This window comes from Prenolepis imparis, unplaced genomic scaffold, assembly GCF_030444845.1.
Source record: "Prenolepis imparis isolate NDT839.2.m4 unplaced genomic scaffold, iyPreImpa1.0 SCAF_1, whole genome shotgun sequence".
In the NCBI taxonomy this organism is placed as follows: domain Eukaryota; kingdom Metazoa; phylum Arthropoda; class Insecta; order Hymenoptera; family Formicidae; genus Prenolepis; species Prenolepis imparis.
In genome coordinates, this window is record NW_028141159.1 from 7,549,827 (window position 1) to 7,571,257 (window position 21,431).

The window sequence follows — 21,431 nt, forward strand, 5'->3', positions numbered from 1 at the left end:
TATTTTAATATATGCATATATCCATGATTTGATATATCCATATATAATACATATATCAAAAATGGCACCTATGAAAGTGAACTAATTAAATATTTAAAAATTAATTAACTGCTGCGGACCTCGAAAATATCGTCAGTAGGTTTATTAGCGAGTTAACGAAGCACGTAAAATGTAATTTTTCAAGACGAAGTCGTGGATTCGAAAACTTGCCGGAAACTTCCTAGAAAGTAGGCATCTCCCCGGATTTGAGTTTCGATGCTGCTACCGGGGCATATAATACAATGCGTTCCGTCGAGAAACTACATCGTTATAAGAAAGAATGATCGTGACAATGACCTACCCAGATAGTCCGCGATGAGTCCAGCGAGAAAACGTGACGCAACGTGTGCGTGTGCAGGACTTCTTTGCGTGCACGTGGAGGAATACATCTGAAAAGTCCCGCCAATAGGAGAGATAGCATTAGCCCCTACTACCATGAACCGTAGTGGTGGACGCGATCGTAATGTTTGTGATCCTGGCCGTCGGCGCTGACACTCGACGAACGACACGCGGTTAGAAGTGAACGCGAACCTCGCGGAAAAGTTAGCTCACTCGAGAAGAGGCGAAAGAGGCTCCGGAAGGTCTCGGACCTGAACGCGATTCTACCGATAGTGATGTTGGAATTGTTCTTCCAAGTTAAGAAGAAGTAGATCCTGAAATAGACGCTAGGATCACGAAGATACCACCAGTTTCTCGCCCACGTATCACCGGAAGAACACTCGTATTGTCAATGAAAAATTGATGCAAAATGCAAAATGAGAACGTTGAACTATCGCAATCGGTTTATCCCGGCTTACCTTGTTTGATGAGACAGTGACTCTTTTACAAAGTTTGTAATTTACATAAAGTTTCGCGTGTACACCTACGGCCCGAAAGTTCGAAAATCTCAGCGTTATACGTGAATACTAATCTGATGCGAATACATCAAGTTTAAGATTAAACTACATGGGAATGATAAAGCTAGTACAATGACAATCTCTATAAAACGCACCACTTATACGAGGTTCGAAACGATTTGAACGAGGCCAAGAAACCCTTCTTCTCACGATAAACGAAGTCACTCCATGAGACCGCCCACGTTGAATACACAAATCTTTGCTTCATGCTTTTCAAGATATGTTGTTCATCACAGAATCGCCAGTGGAATTAAATTTTTGCCTGAATGCAAAAATAATATCTTATAATAACACAATACTATGCATTAGTAAAAATCACAACTGATTAAAATTAATCAAGATTTGCGACGATTAGATGTGCAATTTTTACCGGAAGGTGGAAGTTCGTTGTAGAAAAAAATTGTTACAATATTCGGTTAATTTAACGTTAATACGAAGACCGGTGCATATCCTCGTGCCTAATTCGTATTTCGAGGGAAGAGGATACACATGAATGACGTGCAGCAAGTCTTCGTTAAACCTCATCCGCAAACCAACGAATACACATGCCAAGGGAATACAGAATGTTGGAGTCTGATATTGGACGAAGGTCTTTTTCAGGTAGATTACACCAATTGCGTAATATTTATCATGATAATCAAATAAAAATGCATAATGCGATAACAGATATGATATGTACATTCACGCGCAAAGTTAGTGAAGAAAGAGGGAAAGATTAGCGCAAAGTCTCGCGAACAAGGTTTGATTTAAAAAAAAAATAAAAAACATTGGTTAATAATTGAAAATACTTAACATGACAGACTGCGTTTGCTGCCATTAATTCTAGAATCGTAATGCATGTTTTTGCTATACAATAAAAAGTTTATTAAAGCTTTTATATCTAAGAAACTCTATTAAACGGTGAAAAATAGCATTAAAGGAGTATAAAATGTATAAATTTAATCATAGAATTTATCGCGATAATAAAGCAAGTTATAGTTTATATAGAGATTTCAATTTCTCTTTAAATACAAGTAATAATAAAAACTTATCACATATATACACATTATAATAGCTATGTTTGAATGCAAATACTCAAATCTGGTGGTCAATATTTAAAGGGTCAATATTGCTGTTTAAAATGATGCATGTTTCTTCACTAATGAATCTCAACTATTTATTCTAATGCTAATGGCTTCACAACGGAAAGATATTAAAAAGTGATTCAACATCTCGCTGAAATTCACTTTCATAGTAATTCTTAACGCATACACATATAGACATATATATATATGTGTGTATGTGCGACCTTGCGTCCCGCGTACGCGTGTAGAACTGTCATTAAAACGCAACCGCCGCCGGAGGAGTATTACATACTCGGTGCGGGTCTCTTTCAATACGTAATGAGTACACTAAATTAATATATTCCTACGCCCGGGACCTTTGCCTACGGAGAAGGATGTGTCGTGCGTATTATGTGGAAGACTTACGCAAGAAAGCCGCGCCGTCGCCGCTCGCGAGCCATATCATTTTTGGAGCTCCTCTCTCACGCGACCGTCGTATTAACACTGACCTCAGTCACCTGTAATTGCTACGTGTTACCGTATACATCGAGATACAAACTACGAACACGTAATGCGACTCGCTACAGTTGGATGACATACGTTTCGACATCGTATCACGTCGGATCCTCTCCTTTTTTTTTTTTTTTTTTCGAGGAAGACGGTGTGCTTCTGCGAAAACGAGTGCCTGGGATATGTGCGATACCGCTTCAACTTCGCGTAAACTTTTTTTGTGCGATCTACTTCTGTCGAAGGCGGTTCATAGTACAGCACACGTGTAGAAACTACAGGTTATTTGCATTTCAAGGTCTAAGAGACTTGTGTTCATCTATCAACTTTATTAAGTATACTTGTGTGCGTGTGGTGTGTGAGAACTCTGCATTATGAAGACTTCTTGACATTTAATTGAACTTTATTATATATGTATATCTTTACATTATGCAATAATATTTTTCTTACACAAGTTTTGTAGATCGAATACTTTTGAGAGATGTTTGAATGTGCGAAGCAGATTAAACCTCTCTTTCTCTCTCTGTCTCTTTCATACAAAATTTAAAAAAACATCTCGTTTAAATTGAAAAAAAAAACAAAGATAAAAAGCATATCTATTTGAAGAATAAATAACAAATAATTCTATATTAGCTACATCCTATAAAATAAATGGCTCTTTATGAACTTCGCGTCAGAAAATTCCGAACCGAACTCTCTCTAGAAAGCAGATGGGGTGGTCAAGAAATAGGAATTCGACAGGTACTTTCTGCCTTTTCATTCGAAATCTTACGATCTCGGAGTCCGAAGAGGCTGAAAGCACCGAGTGGCCGCAGTTTTGACAACAGTAGGACCTCCCGGAGTTTTAAGTCGTAATTAAGCGGGCCAAATCCGTTGCCGCTTCTAGCGGATTATCTTTTATGGGTTGACCAGTGGCGACTTTCAATTTAAACCGCGACCAAGATCAATGTCAATCTATCGTCATCGAGTCACTATTCCATAAATTCTTTTATTTCTGTTGAAAAGTGCACTCTGAGAAAAAATCGCAATAGATTACATAATAAAATTCACTGTGCAAAATTGAAATTCAGAAAGATATAACTAGTTATACACTGTGTCTTTTACAGTATGCCTCAGAGTTATTTTTGCGATTAGTCTCAAGTATAAATTATACAACTGTGAAAAAACATGGCGCTTTTTTTTACAATTGCTACCTGTCTTATTTAATTATCGTCTATTATTTGATACGCAAAACTTAAACTTTATTCGTCCATCGCTGTAAGTCAACGGGAGAAGCATTTAAATTGCGCAGTACAGTAGAAGAATTAATTATAAAAAAATAATTAGTAATTAAGCACACAGGGGCATACAGAAGGTAGATGTTCGCCTGCGGGTAGCATAGAATGTCTTAGGAGTTCTATATAAATAATGAGAGAATGAAGTCGAATATGTCAAGATGTGGTAATAATTATCGCTATAACCTGCACCTGGAGGGCATGACAGATGTAGAAAGAACAGTAACACGAAAAATAATTAAAGTATCTTTGCAACAAAAAATCTTTGAGGGTGGAAATGATACACATTTATTTTTGTGAAATATGTTGATATTATCTCATTTTTTGATTTTTTTTTTTATAATCTTAATCCTCACGAAATATTTATCAAAATGAAAGATATCCAGTAATTATTATCGGATTATATCGGAAAGAGCATGAATTGTACTATATTAATACATATAACATATGGCGATATGAAGACTTTAAGAAATTGTCTCGGGCATGTGTGAGTTTTTTTATTAGAACGCAATCTCATTAAATTACTCAATAATAAATCGTTCCTCAATCTAAAATTATGCAAAGTGGAAATCGATCGTTAAAGTTTTTTTCTATTATTACAATGAAGCTGGAAAAATATGCAAAAAAATAAATACTCCTATAAAAATGTGCATAAATCATAATTAACGTAATAATTTATTACCTCATGCTCATAAATATGATCTAAAAGATATTGATTTAAACAACTTATTCGCGCACATAAAGCCTTTAGATATTCGAAAGAAACTGGATAATTAAGCGCGATCGCTAGATAATAATGTAAAGCGTAAACAGTCAATCAAGCAATATCGACGAGTTGATCATTATCGCCGTTCGTCGCACTATTGGATAATGATCGCGGAGTCGCGATGCTCGGGGTCTCGTAATCGCAGAAGCAGAAAACTACCGGATGACCTTTGACCGTGATTGATGGACTTCTTCGTATATATCTTTGCACAAAGATTTGCTAGACCCCATGAGCAGCCAGTAGCGTGCTATTTGCCGTGGCACTTGAATATTTGCTTAGAACCTCGAGCGCCTGGAGGAGGGCCCTCCAAGTATCCTTGGACCGCCGAACAATATTTACGTATAACACCGAGTTACGAATCGAGAGGGAAGAAAGTCGGCAGACAGAGGATCGGGGAGAGGAGAAAGGGGAGAACGCGAAGATAAAGGAATAAGAGAAAGAAGATGGTGAGAGAGGGCAATCCGCGTGATGGAAACGGAGACGGAGAAACGAGTGGTGGAGGATAGCCAAGTCGGAGAAGAGCAGTATAAGACGAAATTAATAAGAGAAACGGGATGCGCGCGCTATGGAAATAAGAAAGGCGAAGGGAGACGCACAGATGCTGGTCGGACATTAGGATACACTTGTGGCGATAGCTGGAGAACTTGGCGCGCGAGCGCAAACTCATGGTAACCCACGCCAGTATGCATTAATCTGATGACTACGGATCCGAATGAATCATAATTAATATCTTTGTCCATTAGTCGTAAGATTACATTGGGGACCACAGGTAATGCGCACATCTTTCTCGCGTATCTTTAATTACTTACGTTTTGCCGGTGACGCATTACGGAGGTAGTCGTTTCCGGCCATCCACCGGTGTGTTTCAACAAAACGGTACACGTAACATCCGGTATTTATTGAATTCGCGATGTAGTCAGACAGAGTGGTAATATTGTCTACTCGTTCACACATCCGTATATTTTTCATTCTTCATCATTTTAACTTTTAACAGCAATTTTTCGTCAAGTTTAATGCTTTGAATTATTTAATGACTTACTTTCGATACTTTCTTACTTATATTTTAAATGAAAGTAAATTTATATTATCGCTCTATTAAATACATATGTATATAACGATTTAAATAATTTTAAGATAATTGCAATCGTAACTCGACTTATATTCAGTTAAATCGATGTAATGCAAAGGTTCTCCATCTATAAAATTTTATTGCACCGCAAACTTACGCGTATGTTCGCGTAAAATCCTTGATGCACGTCAATTTTAGAAGTCTCGCGAGAAAGTTAAGTTTTTAGCGCACTTCTGTCGTCCATAAATTCCTACATACGCGCACCCCGACCGGGGCAATTTTCACCAAGAACCAAGAAACGCGACGGGGCGTCACAGTCCGTTCCGTTCGCCAAGATTCCAGGCAGCTGCTGGACTTATGCGCTGTGAAATGCATAATGCGCCTCCGCGCCAGGGCTATCTAGGATGTGTGAAACGAATTTCTGTCTTCGTATGGTCATTGAGGCCACGCGTGGATGCAGCAAAGAGACAACAAACGCGGCAAGATATCGGGGTTTGAGGCGCGAATGCAGTGCTCCGATGCAATCTTCAATATTTCGACTTTTTTTTTTATTAAAAAAATCTTTTGTCTCACATATACAATCGCTATACATATTTTTAGATGAGATCGAGTGGCTAAAAAAAAATCTTATCTTAGGCCTGGGAAAAAGTCCTGACTTGGCGAACGAATCAGTAGATAGATAAAATATTTTTCACATACCGCGACGTACATAAAGGGTGAGGGTTGAATCCGTATCCATCAATATTTTCATTCACAACCTTCGTGACAGAAACGAGCTTTGCCAGCAGTCACGTACGAAAACACATGCGACGTGTTGAGGTGAAAAGTAGGTAACTCGGAGTAACTGATCGAGGACCGTAGAGAGACCGGTAGGTTAACGATGGCGATGGCAGGTGTCAAGCAGTTAGTTGATCACTGTCAAATAGATCGAAATAGCTTCGTTGCTGCTCGTGCACACCGTGATATTATAGGCGAAATAAAAACAAAATTGCGGACAAGCGATTCTAAAAGAAGAGACTGATTGTATTTTATGGCACTTTTAACAGAAAGAGAGGAAAAAGGGAAACAGGAAAACACGATATTTCTAGAAAGCAGATCTAACACAAAAAATATACGACGCTAAAGCTGTTAATTCAAATAATTCGCATGACTTGTTTTATTAATCGTCGGTAATTAACTGAAGCTGTTATTTCAAATATCTAATGTACTCATTATAGTATTAATAGAACTAATTTTAACATTTTTTTTTTTTTTTATATAGGAAATATGTTAAGTAAAAAATAGTGTAATAAATAATATAAATATTATAGCGATGAATATGTTTTTTCACGAATCAGAGCAAAATAAATTTTGTACGAATCTTAAATATATTTCGAAATTTTTATAATAGATTTGATTGATAAAATTATACGATATTAATGAATACACGTGGAAAAAGAGCACATAGCTACAAAGGGATAAAAGGGGATAAAGAGAGGGAGAGAGAGATCTCGGAAGAAATCTAGCGAGTCCTCGACAGCGCGTTTCAAACATCTGCCAGCGCACAGATATGTTTCTTCGCAGCCTCTCGCGGATTCATACGATTCTGCACGTGAAGCGAGATCGCGTATATACAGACGCACATATATATGTGCTGTATATGAGACTGTACTGTGTTATGGTACGTAAATCATCAAGCGCCAGTAGCTGTGAAGGAATGCATACAACGTTCGTTTATCGCACTCCGTATAGATAATAGATACCAAAGATTCGAGACGTGAATTCGTCAGAACGAATTCTATGTCGAGCAATCTTAATTCTGATAAATCATACTTCGTATATCTCAAATGGCGAAAATAACAGTACAGATATTGACCTTCAAGCATCCTTATTATTTTATATTTTGCCATGCAAGAGAGATTTGCAAATTGGTACACTGAGAGAATTTTCCCTTAGAATTTACCCTGAAAATCATGGTAACAATATGGTATGGAAAGAATTTTATGAGAATTTCTTTGATTAATTATTTAGCACAATAAAAATAATAATATCTATCGTGATAGATATTATTATATTTTTTATTGTGATAAATATTAATCAGAGAAATTCTCATAAAATTCTTTCCATATCATATTGTCCCACGATTACCATGATTTTCAGGGTAATTTCTAAGAGAAAATTCTCTCTGTATATATTCCCTTAGATAAAAGATTGATAATGAACTAAGCCAATTAAACATTTGCGATCTTTATAAATTAATGTACCGTCCACGAGAACTCCAGTTCCTCGCGCAACGGACGACGTCCGTTAACCACCTCCGTCATGGATTAATCCGCCGCGAGCTATAACGAATCCCGGAGTATTCCCGGAGATGATTGAAAACTGGAAGTCGCGTCCGGCGAGAAAAGCTGTCGCACGTCGTCGCGGACGGTAATCGCCGTCTCTCTATCGGAAGACGAAGGGAGAGAAAGAGAGACAGGCTCTTAAATGCGGCGCGCACGTTTTTTTTTTTTTTTTCTATAACTCAATCACGGCGCGTTACGTCGAACCAGGATGAGCCGTAAAGTCCGGCCATTAGAAACGCGCGGTGCCGCGTCGCGCCGTACGACAAATCGCCGTGGAACAAAAGTCTTCTCTTCGTCCTACATTTCGCTGCACCGCATCGGCCGCGGCCTACAACACACACACAGGCCGGCAGATGCGCTGACAAGCGAGATTCGCCTTAAAGGCGTCGCGCTCGACAGATTGCACCGGCTCGACTCTGATTGATGCGTCCGCGAACAACAATCCAACAGGCCCGACAGCGTACAGCCAGCCAACGGCAGCGCTCTTTCCTATTCATCTTCTTCTTGCGCTCTTCTGGCGCATTAGCGACAATACCTATGTGCATTAAGGCGCCGGTTGTTGTTGAGTACGTACCCCCGGCAGCAGCACTACCGTACTTACGCCGCGAGATGCAACTTTGAGTCTTTTTCTCACTCTCCTTCTCCTCTTCCTCTTTTTCCTCCTCTTGCTGTGAACGGGAGGAAATTTTGTGAAAGTACACGCGTGAGATTTCTCTCACAATTAGCGGACAAATCGGGATTCTCCTCGCGCGTATGTCGTCGAGGTTTTTTGCTCTTGAACCATACGTACAGTGACCATCCGTCCTTTATTTTAGAGGACAGTTCTTTATTTCAAGTAGCTGTCCTTTAAATTTCATTTTTCCAAAACTCGATTTTGTCCTTTATTTTTTATTTAGCGTTTTAATATCTAATGTCGTAGTATTAACATGAGAATTTGTACGAAAACAACGGAACTTCTTATCCGGAACCTATTTAAGAAACCAAGGATTTGTTTCAACATAGTCGAATCAGTTTCAAACTATAAGAATACGTAGACTTCTGATAGTTGCAGAATTTTTTTTTGCTCGTCGATCTCCACTTTGATCGCAAACTGATTTGGAAACATGTTGAAACAAAACCCTAAAATTTTCAGGTTTGTCTTTTATTTTTTCTCAGAAAATATGATCACCGTACTCTCTCAAAATGCGCGTTTTACGGGGGATCTATCGAAAAAATTATCTTCCAACTTTACGTATGGTTACGGTGATCAATATTTTCTGAAAGAAAATAAAGGACAAACCTAAAAATTTTAGGGCTTTATTTCAATATGTTTCCAAATCAGTTTGCGACCAAAGTAGAGATCGAAGAGCAAAAAAAAAGAAAATTCTGCGACTATCAGAAGTCTACGTATTATTATAGTTTGAAACTGATTCGACTATGTTGAAACAAATTCTTGGTTTTTTAAACAGGTTCCGGATAAGAGATTCCGTTGTTTTCGTACAAATACGTATTAAATCTCATGTTAATATACTACGACTTAGATATTAAAACGCTAAATAAAAAATAAAGGACAAAATTTTAAAAATAAAGGACAAAATCGAGTTTTGGAAAAATGAATAAATCTAAAGGACTACTGGAAATAAAGGACTCTCCTCTAAAATAAAAAACAGATGGTCACTGTAGAAATAGAAGATAATTCCGTATTTCCTGTCGTGTTTTAACAAGCGTACAAGAAACAAAAAATATGCTAACGAGATGCTTATTATTCACCTGTAATGAACATTTAATGTTACTAATTTGTACGTTTCTTACTCCACGTCTATGTCTAACTTTGTACATATTGGCGAACATATTGATGATATATGTTATATGTAGATAAAAAGTATACAACTCCTACATTCTCGGAAGTCTATCCATATTATTTCAACAAATGAAATTTTGATATTCCATGGAGTAACGTTATTATTTTGGTGGCTACTTATAAAAGTGGTCCCGCGTTTTTACATCATTAATTTCGCCCATCATAATTCCTATATCGATTGACACGAGATCACGATTGACGCATGCCCTTACAAGAGGAAAAGGATACTTTTGACACGTAGTACCGCTGTTATTAATATCCTTTATCGATCTTACCTGCAACCAACACCTACGCGATCAGCGGGGGTTCCTGTCTCCTTGGAATTCTCTGGTGTCTACCTGGTTGACATTTGACAAGCACGACGGCTACGAGGTTCCTCTTGCGTGACATCCGATCGATGGATGTTCGATTCTATTAATAAGATGTACAAAATAAGATAATTGAGATTCGATAAGCATACATACAATTTTGTAAATATTTAAACACGGATATGTGAAACTTGTCAACTTATCAATATATATATAATTTAATGAAATTGCAATTAATTGTATATATATTCGTGCAAGATTTCTTAGTTTCAAAATCACAAAGTTTTAACAATTCTTTTGAGAGGATAAAAATAGCAAATATATCACATTGTGGTGTAATTATATAAAATTTCATATTTCTAATATTAATACACTGAGAGAATTTTCTCTTAGAATTTACCCTGAAAATCATGGTAATCGTGGGACAATATGGTATGGAAAGAATTTTATGAGGATTTCTCTGATTAATATTTATCATAATAAAAATAATATCTATCACAATAAAATATAAAACATGTTTGATTAATTTTACTAAACTGCATAGTAAAATTAATCAAACATGTTTTATTGTATTGTAATAGATATTATTATTTTTATTGTGATAATTATTAATCAGAGAAATTCTCATATAATTCTTTCTACACCATATTGTCCCACAATTACTATGATTTTCAGGGTAAATTCTAAAAGAAAATTCTCTGTGTATAAACGAAATACATAATATATGCTAAAACGATTTTTTCATAATAAATATTTGAATAATTATTAATTATACATACTTTATAATGTAAAAAAGAAAGGCAAGCGTTGCAATTATTTATTTTTTATAAAAACTATTTTTTTGGTAATATCAAATTTATTCGTTTCAGGGTCGCATGCCATTCGTGCGAGCGATGAGCATGGAACAGCGGTGGCAAGATCTCGCATCTCTGTTATCCCTACCGGGAGCATCGGATCATTTCGCACATCCAGCACATCCTGGATATGCAGGACACGGCATAAGTCACAGTCATTACGAAGCGCAACGTAATGTATTGCTCCATAATCCTACCTTAGCACCTCCGGTAGGGGATCTCAATTCGACCGGACCTTATCACAATGTGGGTGAGTGTTGCCTAAAGTTGTATGAAAGTTTTTATTCCTACTTTATATTAAATCCTATATTATCTAATGTAGCAGATTCGGCAGCATAAATTAAAATTAAGCTAATATATTGTGTACATATCAGAAACGTAAAATAGAAAATTGTTTTCATATAGAACATTTCTTATATCAGTGCAGTCTATATATAATGCGCAAACTTTTATTATCTTTAAAACATGTAATCCAATCGTGTGTATATACATACTCATATAAAATACATACACACTTATATTACGTATCATACTTACGTATGCAGGTGTACACACACATATAAAATTATACAAATATCAACTATATCAGTATACGTACATATTAATATTAATTTTATAAAAAAAGAAAATAGGAATGCAATAATCTAAAATGTCTAAAAAAGATCAGGAATGCAATAATCTAAAAAAAGAGAGAAATTCATTATCTGAACTAAACTGCTCACTGTTGCAGGTGGGTCGTCGAATCTGGGTTCAGCTGTGGCAACATCAATGAATTTGACAAATAGTAGTGAACCAATGGGTGCAGATAGTGGCGCGACTTATAAATCTGAACCTAGCGATATGATGTATTATCATGCACCGACAACAGATTCTATCAACCAAACCACAGATGGATTTCTTTCATCTTTACTGAACGATGAGGATTTGCACTTGATGGATATGGCGATGAATGATGGTAAGTACTATCCGTTTATATCAATATATTTCACAATAAAATCTCACTTCTTTAATACTGTAAAATTTAATAAAAAAAGGCCTAAAGAAAATTTAAAAAATTTTAAATGTCATTTACAATAACATATTTTTGAAAATTAGTTATAAATTTGGTAAATTTATAACAAAAATAGTAGATCGAATTGAAATTTAAAACAAGTCTATAACAGTTTTCTAACACAACTTTCATTAATATCTTTTACTCAGTTAAACATATTCACTCTTTATATGTATCAAAAGTATCCTAATTGATAATAATAATGTACTAATTTTGGTTACTATATATTAGAACCTATAACTAAACACATTGAAATTTATTGAGATATGTTTCAATAGAAAGTGTTTTATTATAAAAGTATAAAGTTTATTATAAAGTTATATTTTTTATTATAACATATAAAAATATAACATCAAAAGAAAACGTAATGTAATCACATTGTTTCATAAATCATATTATTATTTGTTAATTATCATTATCAAAAAGATAAATAAACTTTCAATATCACTTCCCATGAGATATTTTGATTTCAATTAAAAAAAAAAAAGAAAGAAAAAATATATCCCTATTCAGGAATATACATTTTTTTCGTATAAATGTAATTAAATCAATATAATCTAAAATTCGCAGACATCTTTGGCATCTAAAACTTAGCTATTGGAATAACTTCAGACATATGTTTACTAACTATTACTATATAACAGTTGAATTATACAGTGGACTTATGTCTACTGTTAACTATTATATATATATTATATAATATATTATATAATATTATATATTATATATTAATATATAATATATTATTACATAATATTTATAAAATAAGTTATCTGAAATTGAATAGTAATAATAACGCAATATATAACGAAAATACATTATGAAATAATTCTGTCAACTAAAAAAAAATGAAAAAGAAAGAAAAAATAGTCATCAGTCTAATATATGTTTGTCTACATATTCTTTGTAGAATCTGCCATATTTCTTTTGAAATTAAAGAGAACGCATAGTAACTTATATAAAATAGGAGGCACGTCTTGTCTACCATACTTCTTCTGGTTCTGCCGGAACAGGAGGTGCATAACCAACATCATCGTTTGTCTCACCATATGCATTATTGTTCTGTAGAAAATTAGTAAATCCTATTTACATATATTTAACTATATCTAATATTTATTAAAACTTCTAATTTGATCCATTTATATTCTCCGTGGCTTTTATAATCCAGAATTTTCACTATTCAGTGGCAAAATTATAGAATATATAAAAATAAATTACATTTTATCAACATTTAATCAAAAATCTAAATTGCATAGTATTACTTACGCCTCTGATATCCTCCCCGCCGAATCTTCTTGAGCCTCTTCCTGGTGCAAAGGTTCTGCTACCGCCACCGCCACCAGACTCTAGCCAGCCAGGTATCGCTTGATCAGCTTGTTTCAAAATTTTAACCAAATCGCCAGTGAGCGGCGTATCCACATTTGGATCGAAGAATGAAGTCGCTTTGCCGCGATTTCCTACACGACCGGTTCGTCCGATTCTATGAACGTATTCATCGATTGTCTTTGGTAAATCAAAGTTAATTACATGAGCGACATTTTTAATGTCCAAGCCTCGCGCAGCAACTGCCGTTGCTACCAAGATCGACATTTTTCCTCGTTTGAAATCGGACAGGGCTTCTTCTCGTTCTCTCTGCAGTCTATCGCCGTGTATACTGGTTGTCGGGAAATTGCTCTCAGACAAGAAAGCAGCGATGAAATCTGTATGTCGCTTCTGTTCGACGAATACTAAAGTACCTTCTATACTTCCCATCTGACTTTGTTTATCTAGAATTTCTTTCAGCAATTTTCGTTTCTCGGGCTGGCCAGATGCTTGATGGAAATTCTGTTCTACGTCAGCGCAAGCACCACCTACGATTCCAACCGCAAGGAATAAATAATTCTTCAAAAATCTACCTGCAAGTTCTTGTATCTCATTCGGGAAGGTAGCAGAAAACATAAGAGTCTGTCTTTCTGATGCCGGCACCATTGTCTCATGATCTACTATCTTTTCGATATCGGGTAGAAAACCCATATCTAGCATTCGATCAGCTTCATCCAGGACCAAGAAACGTAAGGAAGAAAGTTTAATTCTGCTTCTTCCCATGAAATCCAACAATCTACCTGGTGTCGCGACTAGAACGTGGCAACCGGCAAATATTTTATTTCTCTGATGCAAGACTGATGTTCCTCCATAAGCAAGTTCAGCGCGTATAATAGAACCCAAGGAAAATTTCTTAACTTGTTGATGAATCTGCGAAGTAAGCTCGCGTGTGGGTGATACAATAAGCACTTGTGGTTCGCAGGAAGAATCAGTTGTAACTAAATCTCTTGGGTTTTCCAACAGAGTGTGTAGGATGGGAAGTACAAATGCTGCAGTTTTACCCGAACCTGTTTGCGCGCAAGCCATCAAGTCTCGGCCGCTCATTATAATCGGAACGGCGTATTTTTGAACGGGAGTAGGTTTTGTATAACCCGATTTCTTAATATTATCCAACAAGATAGTTCTCAAGCCAGATTGATCAAAGGATTGTATCGGCCGCGGTGCATTCTCACCGGATACTTTTACTTCAATGTCATCGTATTTATTGAAATTTATTCCCATCGACACATCATTTCCAAACAAAGAACTTTCGTCGTTAGGTTGCTCTGGTGGAATGTAAATCTCTCTCTTTTTTTCTTCTTCATTATTGCCTCCTTCTCTAGGTCCACTGTCGTTTCCTCTGCGTCCTCTGTCGTTGTTTTCATCATCATCACCATCCCTGTTCCTACCATAACCGCCACTTCTTCCACCTCTATTATCATCTCTATCTCTTCTTGGTCTATCTCTTCTATCGTTCTGATAATTTCCATCATTTTCATCTCTATCTCTTCTTGGTCTATCTCTTCTATCGTTCTGATAATTTCCATCATGTTCATTATCATCTCTATTTCTTCTTGGTCTATCTCTTCTATCGTTTTGATAATTTCCATCATGTTCATTATTATCTCCAGTTTCATTATTATTTCGCCTACTATTGTTCCTATCTCTATTGCCTTGCCACCTATGATCATTTCCATCGTCACCACCTCTATTATTTCCATAACGCGGTCTATCATTGTCTTGTCCTCTGTTGTTTCGTCCAAACTTCTTACTATTATTGCTTTCATATTCATTATTTCCATAATTATTTCCACTGTAAGTACTATCACCATAGTTTTCCTGATGGGCATCTGTATTTCCATTGTCGTGGGAATTATTCCTTCCTATAGAATGATTTGTATCATTGTTATATGGAATTGTACCACGTCCTTTGCCACGAGAGGGATCACGTCCTTCTTCAAACTATTTACAAATAAAATACCAACATTAATGACCAGCTTATTTATTTTTTATCATTTATTGATTTATACATATATGTATACGTGTGTGTGTGTATATATATATATATATATATATATATATATATATATATATATATACACATACACACGCATATATAGCATAATATTAAAATTATATATATATTACAATTGTGTAAAAAAATATTTAAAATCAAATTCTTACCGAGGACGTGTTTACTGGCGGCTGCGAAAAGTCCATATCATTCATTCCCCACTGTTCCTCAGTCATCTTTACCTATTGTAGTACCTAATTGCACATTACATATCTATATAAATATATAAATATATATAGCATATAAATATATTTAACATGTACAAATAAAATGTATAGTTAAAAATTTTTTAATTTAATAATACATACATAATTACTAAATATATTGGATTGCTTTTTAAGATAAAAAAATAAAAAACAAAATTTATTTACTCATCACAAAAAAACACTTGAATATAAAGTAATGAAAATAATATAATATTATACATAAATTTGTACGTAAATTATGAGCAAGTAAAATTAATAAATTATAATATTCACAATATTATACATATAATTGCATAATTGCAATATAGTCAACCTAAATTATACAACAAAATAACAATATTTTTTTTTATTTATGTTTGTTAATGAATGTAAAGAAATTAATTTTAATTTATATTCCTCAAAAATTATATGAATAAAAGTTCTTTACGTTATATATATTTGAACATTTCCAATTATATATATTTAAACATTTTATTAGTATTTCATAAATTTTTATTTTATTATATACACGAATACACAAAATTATATATGATAAAATATTTTCAAAATAATTTACTATTTATAACAAAAATTATAATTTTATCTTTATAAAAATCAAGATATTTTTTAGCAGTTTATTATCTTAGCAAATATACATTTTTTACTATAATTTATTAATGCCTGAAAAAAGTCGCTCTATTCATTCTTCGTACGTATTTAGTACGTATTAGTTTTTGCTTAGAAATATGTGTTGAAGAAACAAAAATATATGAAAATCATAAACATGCGCGAACAGATAAAATATAATTGTGAGTAACACTCGTATATATAATACGGATATCTTCTATACATATAATATAATTCTTTCAAGTTGGATCATTTTATATAAATTTATATTCCGACACACACACACACACACGCACATAGCATTATTCTGATTTTCGATCTTTCAATACTAAAAAATTGATAATTACATCTTGATTGATTTTTATTGATATGCTTTCTTGTTGTCGGTCCGATTGTAAAATATCAAGTTTTATATCTTTTTTTAGTTGCTTCGGAATATTCATAGCAGAATAACTGATAAAAAACGCGAGATTCGATTAAAAATACTTTTGAACAACTACCTGATTGCTTCTTATACAAATATAATAAATATATCGATACATCAAAGGAATGCGTGTATACCATGAAGCGGCTCTCGGCTAAATACCACGAATTAGACAAAGAAAATGCTCAAGTATCGACTTTTTTTTTGTGTAACCGGCAATGCTGATATTATTTCACGACTAAACAATATCGCGTACTTTATACAGGATCGCGAGAAAATTGCAATCGCAATTAATTTCAGACGATAAACATTGCCGGCGTATATTACACGCGCTAACACGATATCAACGCATAATTATTATATCACGTGGTAGACAATCGATTACGAAAACGCATCCTCCCGGCTAACATGGCCGAGATGAAACGTATCACTGCTTTCTCGTTCGCTTACGTACCTTGTCCGTCTCGTTAGTACTAATCAGGATACTTTCCGCGTCCTTTATTACGAATCGTTTAATCAGCGATCGCGTCGAGATTGAAATAACACAGCTAGAATGTACGATCCAAAGTACTTTCAGCGCTAACAAACCAACTGCCGCGAATTGCGTATCGACGTTGTATGGCGCTCTTCGCAGCCTTCGCAGATCAGCTGCGGAACTACAGAAAGGACCGGCGCGCGCATGCGCATTACGCGGTTCATCCCTTCCATCTCCTCGCCCGATCGTACAGGCGCAAGATCTGTTCTCCGCGCGCGGTGCGGTCTTTTATTTATCTGATTTATCAGTATCACATATCACATAACGGCGCCTTTGAGTCACATTATCCAGAGCGAGCAATAAAAAGCTTTTTCACTTTTCTAATATCTAATCAAAATCAAAATATATTATGAAAAAAATATTGATAATTTATCAATTCAATGCTATTATATCATAGGAATGTATCATTAATTTTTTGCAAACTTGTCTGGCAAAAATTTTTTTACGGCTATAAATATCCTATATAACAGATATTAAGTTTAAAATAAAATAATTTATTTGTATTTCTTGTTATGAATCTTTGGGAATTAATATCAAAGCATTTTTTGCAAACTTCTCTGGTAAAAGTTTTTCAAATACGGCTATAAAATATTCTATATGATAACAGATATTAAGTTTCAAATAAAATAATTTATTCTTTTTTTTTTGTTATAAATCTTCAGAAATTAATATCAAAACACTTGTGTGTGCGTGTATATACACTTTACGTAAGATCCGTTTTGATATATGAAAGATGGTATAATTTTTTTTTAAATAACAGAATATTACGATTTATAAAGAGATAGATAAAAAGATAAAAAGAAAGGAACAGAGAAAGATACATATCCCGACCTTGAAAGTGAATAACAACATTGGGTGTATATGTCGATATTTGGTTTTGTGAAGAATACAAACAAAAATCGGATATAATAGAGTAGAAAAAAATTGTGTATGTATATTTCTTTTTCATGATGTCGAAAGATAATATGTTACTATAATCTTTATGTACATATGTATATATATTTATAGTGTCTGTAGTAACGTTTTTTTACGAATTCCTCAGCGGGACAATAAATAAATATTATATAAATCGCGAAAGAGAATCTGTTCTCTCCAGTATTACTATTTACTGCTATATTTCATGTTTTACATAAATGTCTGTACACATTTATACAAAATATACTTTTGTATTATTTCGAGACATATTAATTTGTGAAGATATTTATAATTATAATGTTTCCATTTTAAAGTATTAAGATAGATTAAAACTAAATATATATAATTTCTTCTATCATTAATCTAATTTTGCACCATATTAAGAATTCGCTATCCTATACGCGCGGTTGTCACTTATTAATATATAAACGCTGAGTCATTCCGTATCGCACCTTCGAGCCTCGTATTGTTCTCAAAGCACCTTTGTCCAGAACGCGAACGTAAGCGCGATACAAGCAACTGGTATCAAGCTGGTGATATGCAAAATTGCCCATTGTGTATATAATCATATAACAGAAAAATATGCCACGTTAAATTTCATGTAAATATGTAAGACAAATCTATAGTCCATTCGTTGTGATATTCGTGAAAAGTTTATTATGTCTTCGTGTGATAACTTATATATTTATTGTAATTGTTAAGTATAATTATTTTCTTCGTACGCTGTTTTGTTTCTATGATATATTTTAATAAATTTCGACTATCATGTAAATTTAAAATATTGTTATTGTGCTATGTTTTCAATTTAATATAATTTGCAAGATATATTATATTTCGAATCGCAAATATATAATGGAATAAAATTCCTCTTCGTATGATTAAATTTTAATTTTAATTTGCACGTTTACGAGTAAAGATAACATAACACATTTGATTAATCTGAAAACTCTGTTATATCGTGTGACAGATTATTTAACGTATATATATAATATGCAGTATTTTCATATTGATTACATTGTCGTACATTAAATTTGTTGAATATGTGTTGATAATGACGCAATCATTGTGGCACCGATTTCCCATATTTCCATACAATAGCAGTCAAACTTGTAACAGGCGCTTCATTATTTTTCTTTCCTGTGGCAATGTCCTCATAGCGAAATTCATGGACTTTTATTTTCAAACGATTACTACATGCAATATATAACGACCTTTTATTGATTTTGATGGATTATTTCACACGTATTCGCCTATATCATTGTTATATTTCTTGAACATTGCAAATCAATTTTAGAGATTTATTTATCACATCAATAGATTGACATATATGACGATCATTGGAAAAATTTCCTTAATGACCACCATATCGGAAACATATCCTTCGATTCGTAAAAAATAATGAAGAGAAAAATTAAATAAATAATTTAATGACGTGCGCGCGCGTCATTAGCGAATAAGTTATAATCATATTTTCATGTTATCAGACTTACGTTGTGCACGTCATTTGCCACAAGGATGCATACATAAGCGTGGTGCGGGTGATACATGTAATAGCCACGCAATGCACGCGTGAGATACCTAACAAAAGTGTAGGTGTCTCACAGTATAAGAGACGAAGGAAAGAGGAAGAGAATCATGTCGCTTTGCGGAGTGATAGGGGCCCCAGTTTCCAGTAACGTAACGTCGCTCCAAGTTTTGCGACACGCGCGCGATTCGATACCGGGACGCGACATATCTCACTATATATCGCCGTGATATCCTTCTTATCATTGCATACGGTCCTCATAGTAGAAACGTTCGGATCAGGGTGCGGCCGATGCAACACGTGATTACCATGTGTAATTTAACTTTATTATATTTCTATATCTTTACAATATATATATTTCGATATATTCGATAAATTATAGAGATTAAAGAAATTTATTGAATTTATTAAATTTATTAAATTTAAGATTAAAAAATTTTATTCTATGACTGATTAGCTTTTGATTCGAGCATCTTCATCTTACAGCAAGTTACATATGTCGTTCATCAAACATTCTCGAAGATATCGCACTACGTATCACCGCGATTTCCTGTGTCGTTTCGCAGTAAAGAGAAACGTGTTGTGAAAATCGAGGTCGCGGGTCGCGCGATCGAATATATTTGCAGGAATCGTGGAATTTCCGATCGGCGCGTAGTATGCAGCTTATTTTAAACTATTATGCATAGATATGCACTCGGCTATCGGATACTCGATCCATTCGGAATTTGAATCGTCGCGAGTGTTTGCTCGAAACGAGTCTGTAATAATTGTTGCTAATAAATGCGGAATAATATGCGACGTATAACAGAAGCGTTAGTGTTGCACTTAACATAATTTTTGCTTGACGTGATTTATCGCTATTTTAAATTTCTAGACATTCCGTGTCTCCATAATCTAGATTCTAGATGATGCGCGGTATAACCACATGATCGCGATGCTCTTTGATTATAGATGCAACAAATTTTACGGCCTTCAGACACATGTTTTTTTTTAAACATTCGCACGACGGTGCAATAGAGCATACTGAAAATAAAAAATTTAAATATCTTGTATACAATGAAGGAAACTGCAGATATATAGTTTCGAAAACGGTCATCTTTTTATATATGCAATGTATATCAAAATATATTATGTTCTCTCTTTTTGTGATAAAAAATAGTTTCGCAAGATCTTTTGACTTCCAATCGACAGAAAAACCGTTTGCATTTCAACATTGAACAGATTATTTAATTTTTTGCATTTATAATTTCTAGTAGAGAAAAAACACTTCCTAGAATATTAATTATGACTAATGGCAATAGTCACACGAGAGTCGTTTGCGCACTTCTCTATGACGCCGACAAATGTGAATGCCGAGATCTTTTCGACAGAATGACTAAAACGTGTGAGAGCGTAATTGTGTGCACCATTCGAAAACAATTAGCATTCTGTACGGCCGTGTCCTCGACAATTAGTGCAATGCTCGTTCCCATCAGGCGCATCACATTCGTTTCGAACAACTCGATTAATCGAGTCAACGCGATAAAACAACGAGCCATCGTAGTTGAATAAGTACCGCCGTTTGTAAATATTCATGGCACGTGAATCGGCAACTTCGAAATAATATCATAAAGTGCCGACCGATCGACTTTGAATCGACTCTCGTATGCATTTATATTCGCACATAGTAAAGGCGATTAGATTTTTAAATCGTGAAAGAGAACAATATATTTTAAGAGCCGTCATAGAACGAAGAAATTGCAAATTACAGATCATATTTTCATAAGTAGAGAGAAAAGATATAATTATTACATTTCAAGACTAGGAAAAACACCTTCTTTTATATGGAACTGCA

At 34.4% G+C, this 21,431-nt stretch overlaps 2 protein-coding genes across 7 annotated transcripts in view; one reads left to right on the top strand and one right to left on the bottom strand.

Moving 5' to 3' along the window:
* Cnc (NFE2 like bZIP transcription factor cap-n-collar) overlaps positions 1–21,431 on the top strand; it is a 101,126-nt gene that overhangs the window by 63,032 nt on the left and 16,663 nt on the right. For 4 of the 5 annotated variants that reach the window (XM_083052449.1, XM_083052457.1, XM_083052475.1 and 1 more), the window contains exons 6-7: positions 10,936–11,170; positions 11,651–11,875. In XM_083052449.1, the coding sequence (XP_082908575.1) occupies positions 10,936–11,170; positions 11,651–11,875 (460 nt within the window). The remainder of the gene's footprint in view (positions 1–10,935; positions 11,171–11,650; positions 11,876–21,431) is intronic. The other variant, XM_083052465.1, reaches the window with a different exon arrangement.
* Positions 12,390–17,295, bottom strand: Vas (ATP-dependent RNA helicase vasa). Of its 2 annotated transcripts, none has more exons than XM_083052508.1 (4): positions 17,077–17,295; positions 15,497–15,599; positions 13,238–15,274; positions 12,390–13,033 (listed from the first exon to the last, which is right to left on the bottom strand). In XM_083052508.1, the coding sequence occupies exons 2-4, from the start codon at positions 15,560–15,562 to the stop codon at positions 12,953–12,955; spliced, it is 2,184 nt and encodes a 727-aa protein (XP_082908634.1). In that variant the 5' UTR covers positions 15,563–15,599; positions 17,077–17,295; the 3' UTR covers positions 12,390–12,952. The 2 variants fall into 2 exon arrangements, with proteins under 2 accessions (XP_082908634.1, XP_082908625.1); XM_083052499.1 differs by having other exon boundaries at positions 12,391–13,033; positions 15,497–15,580.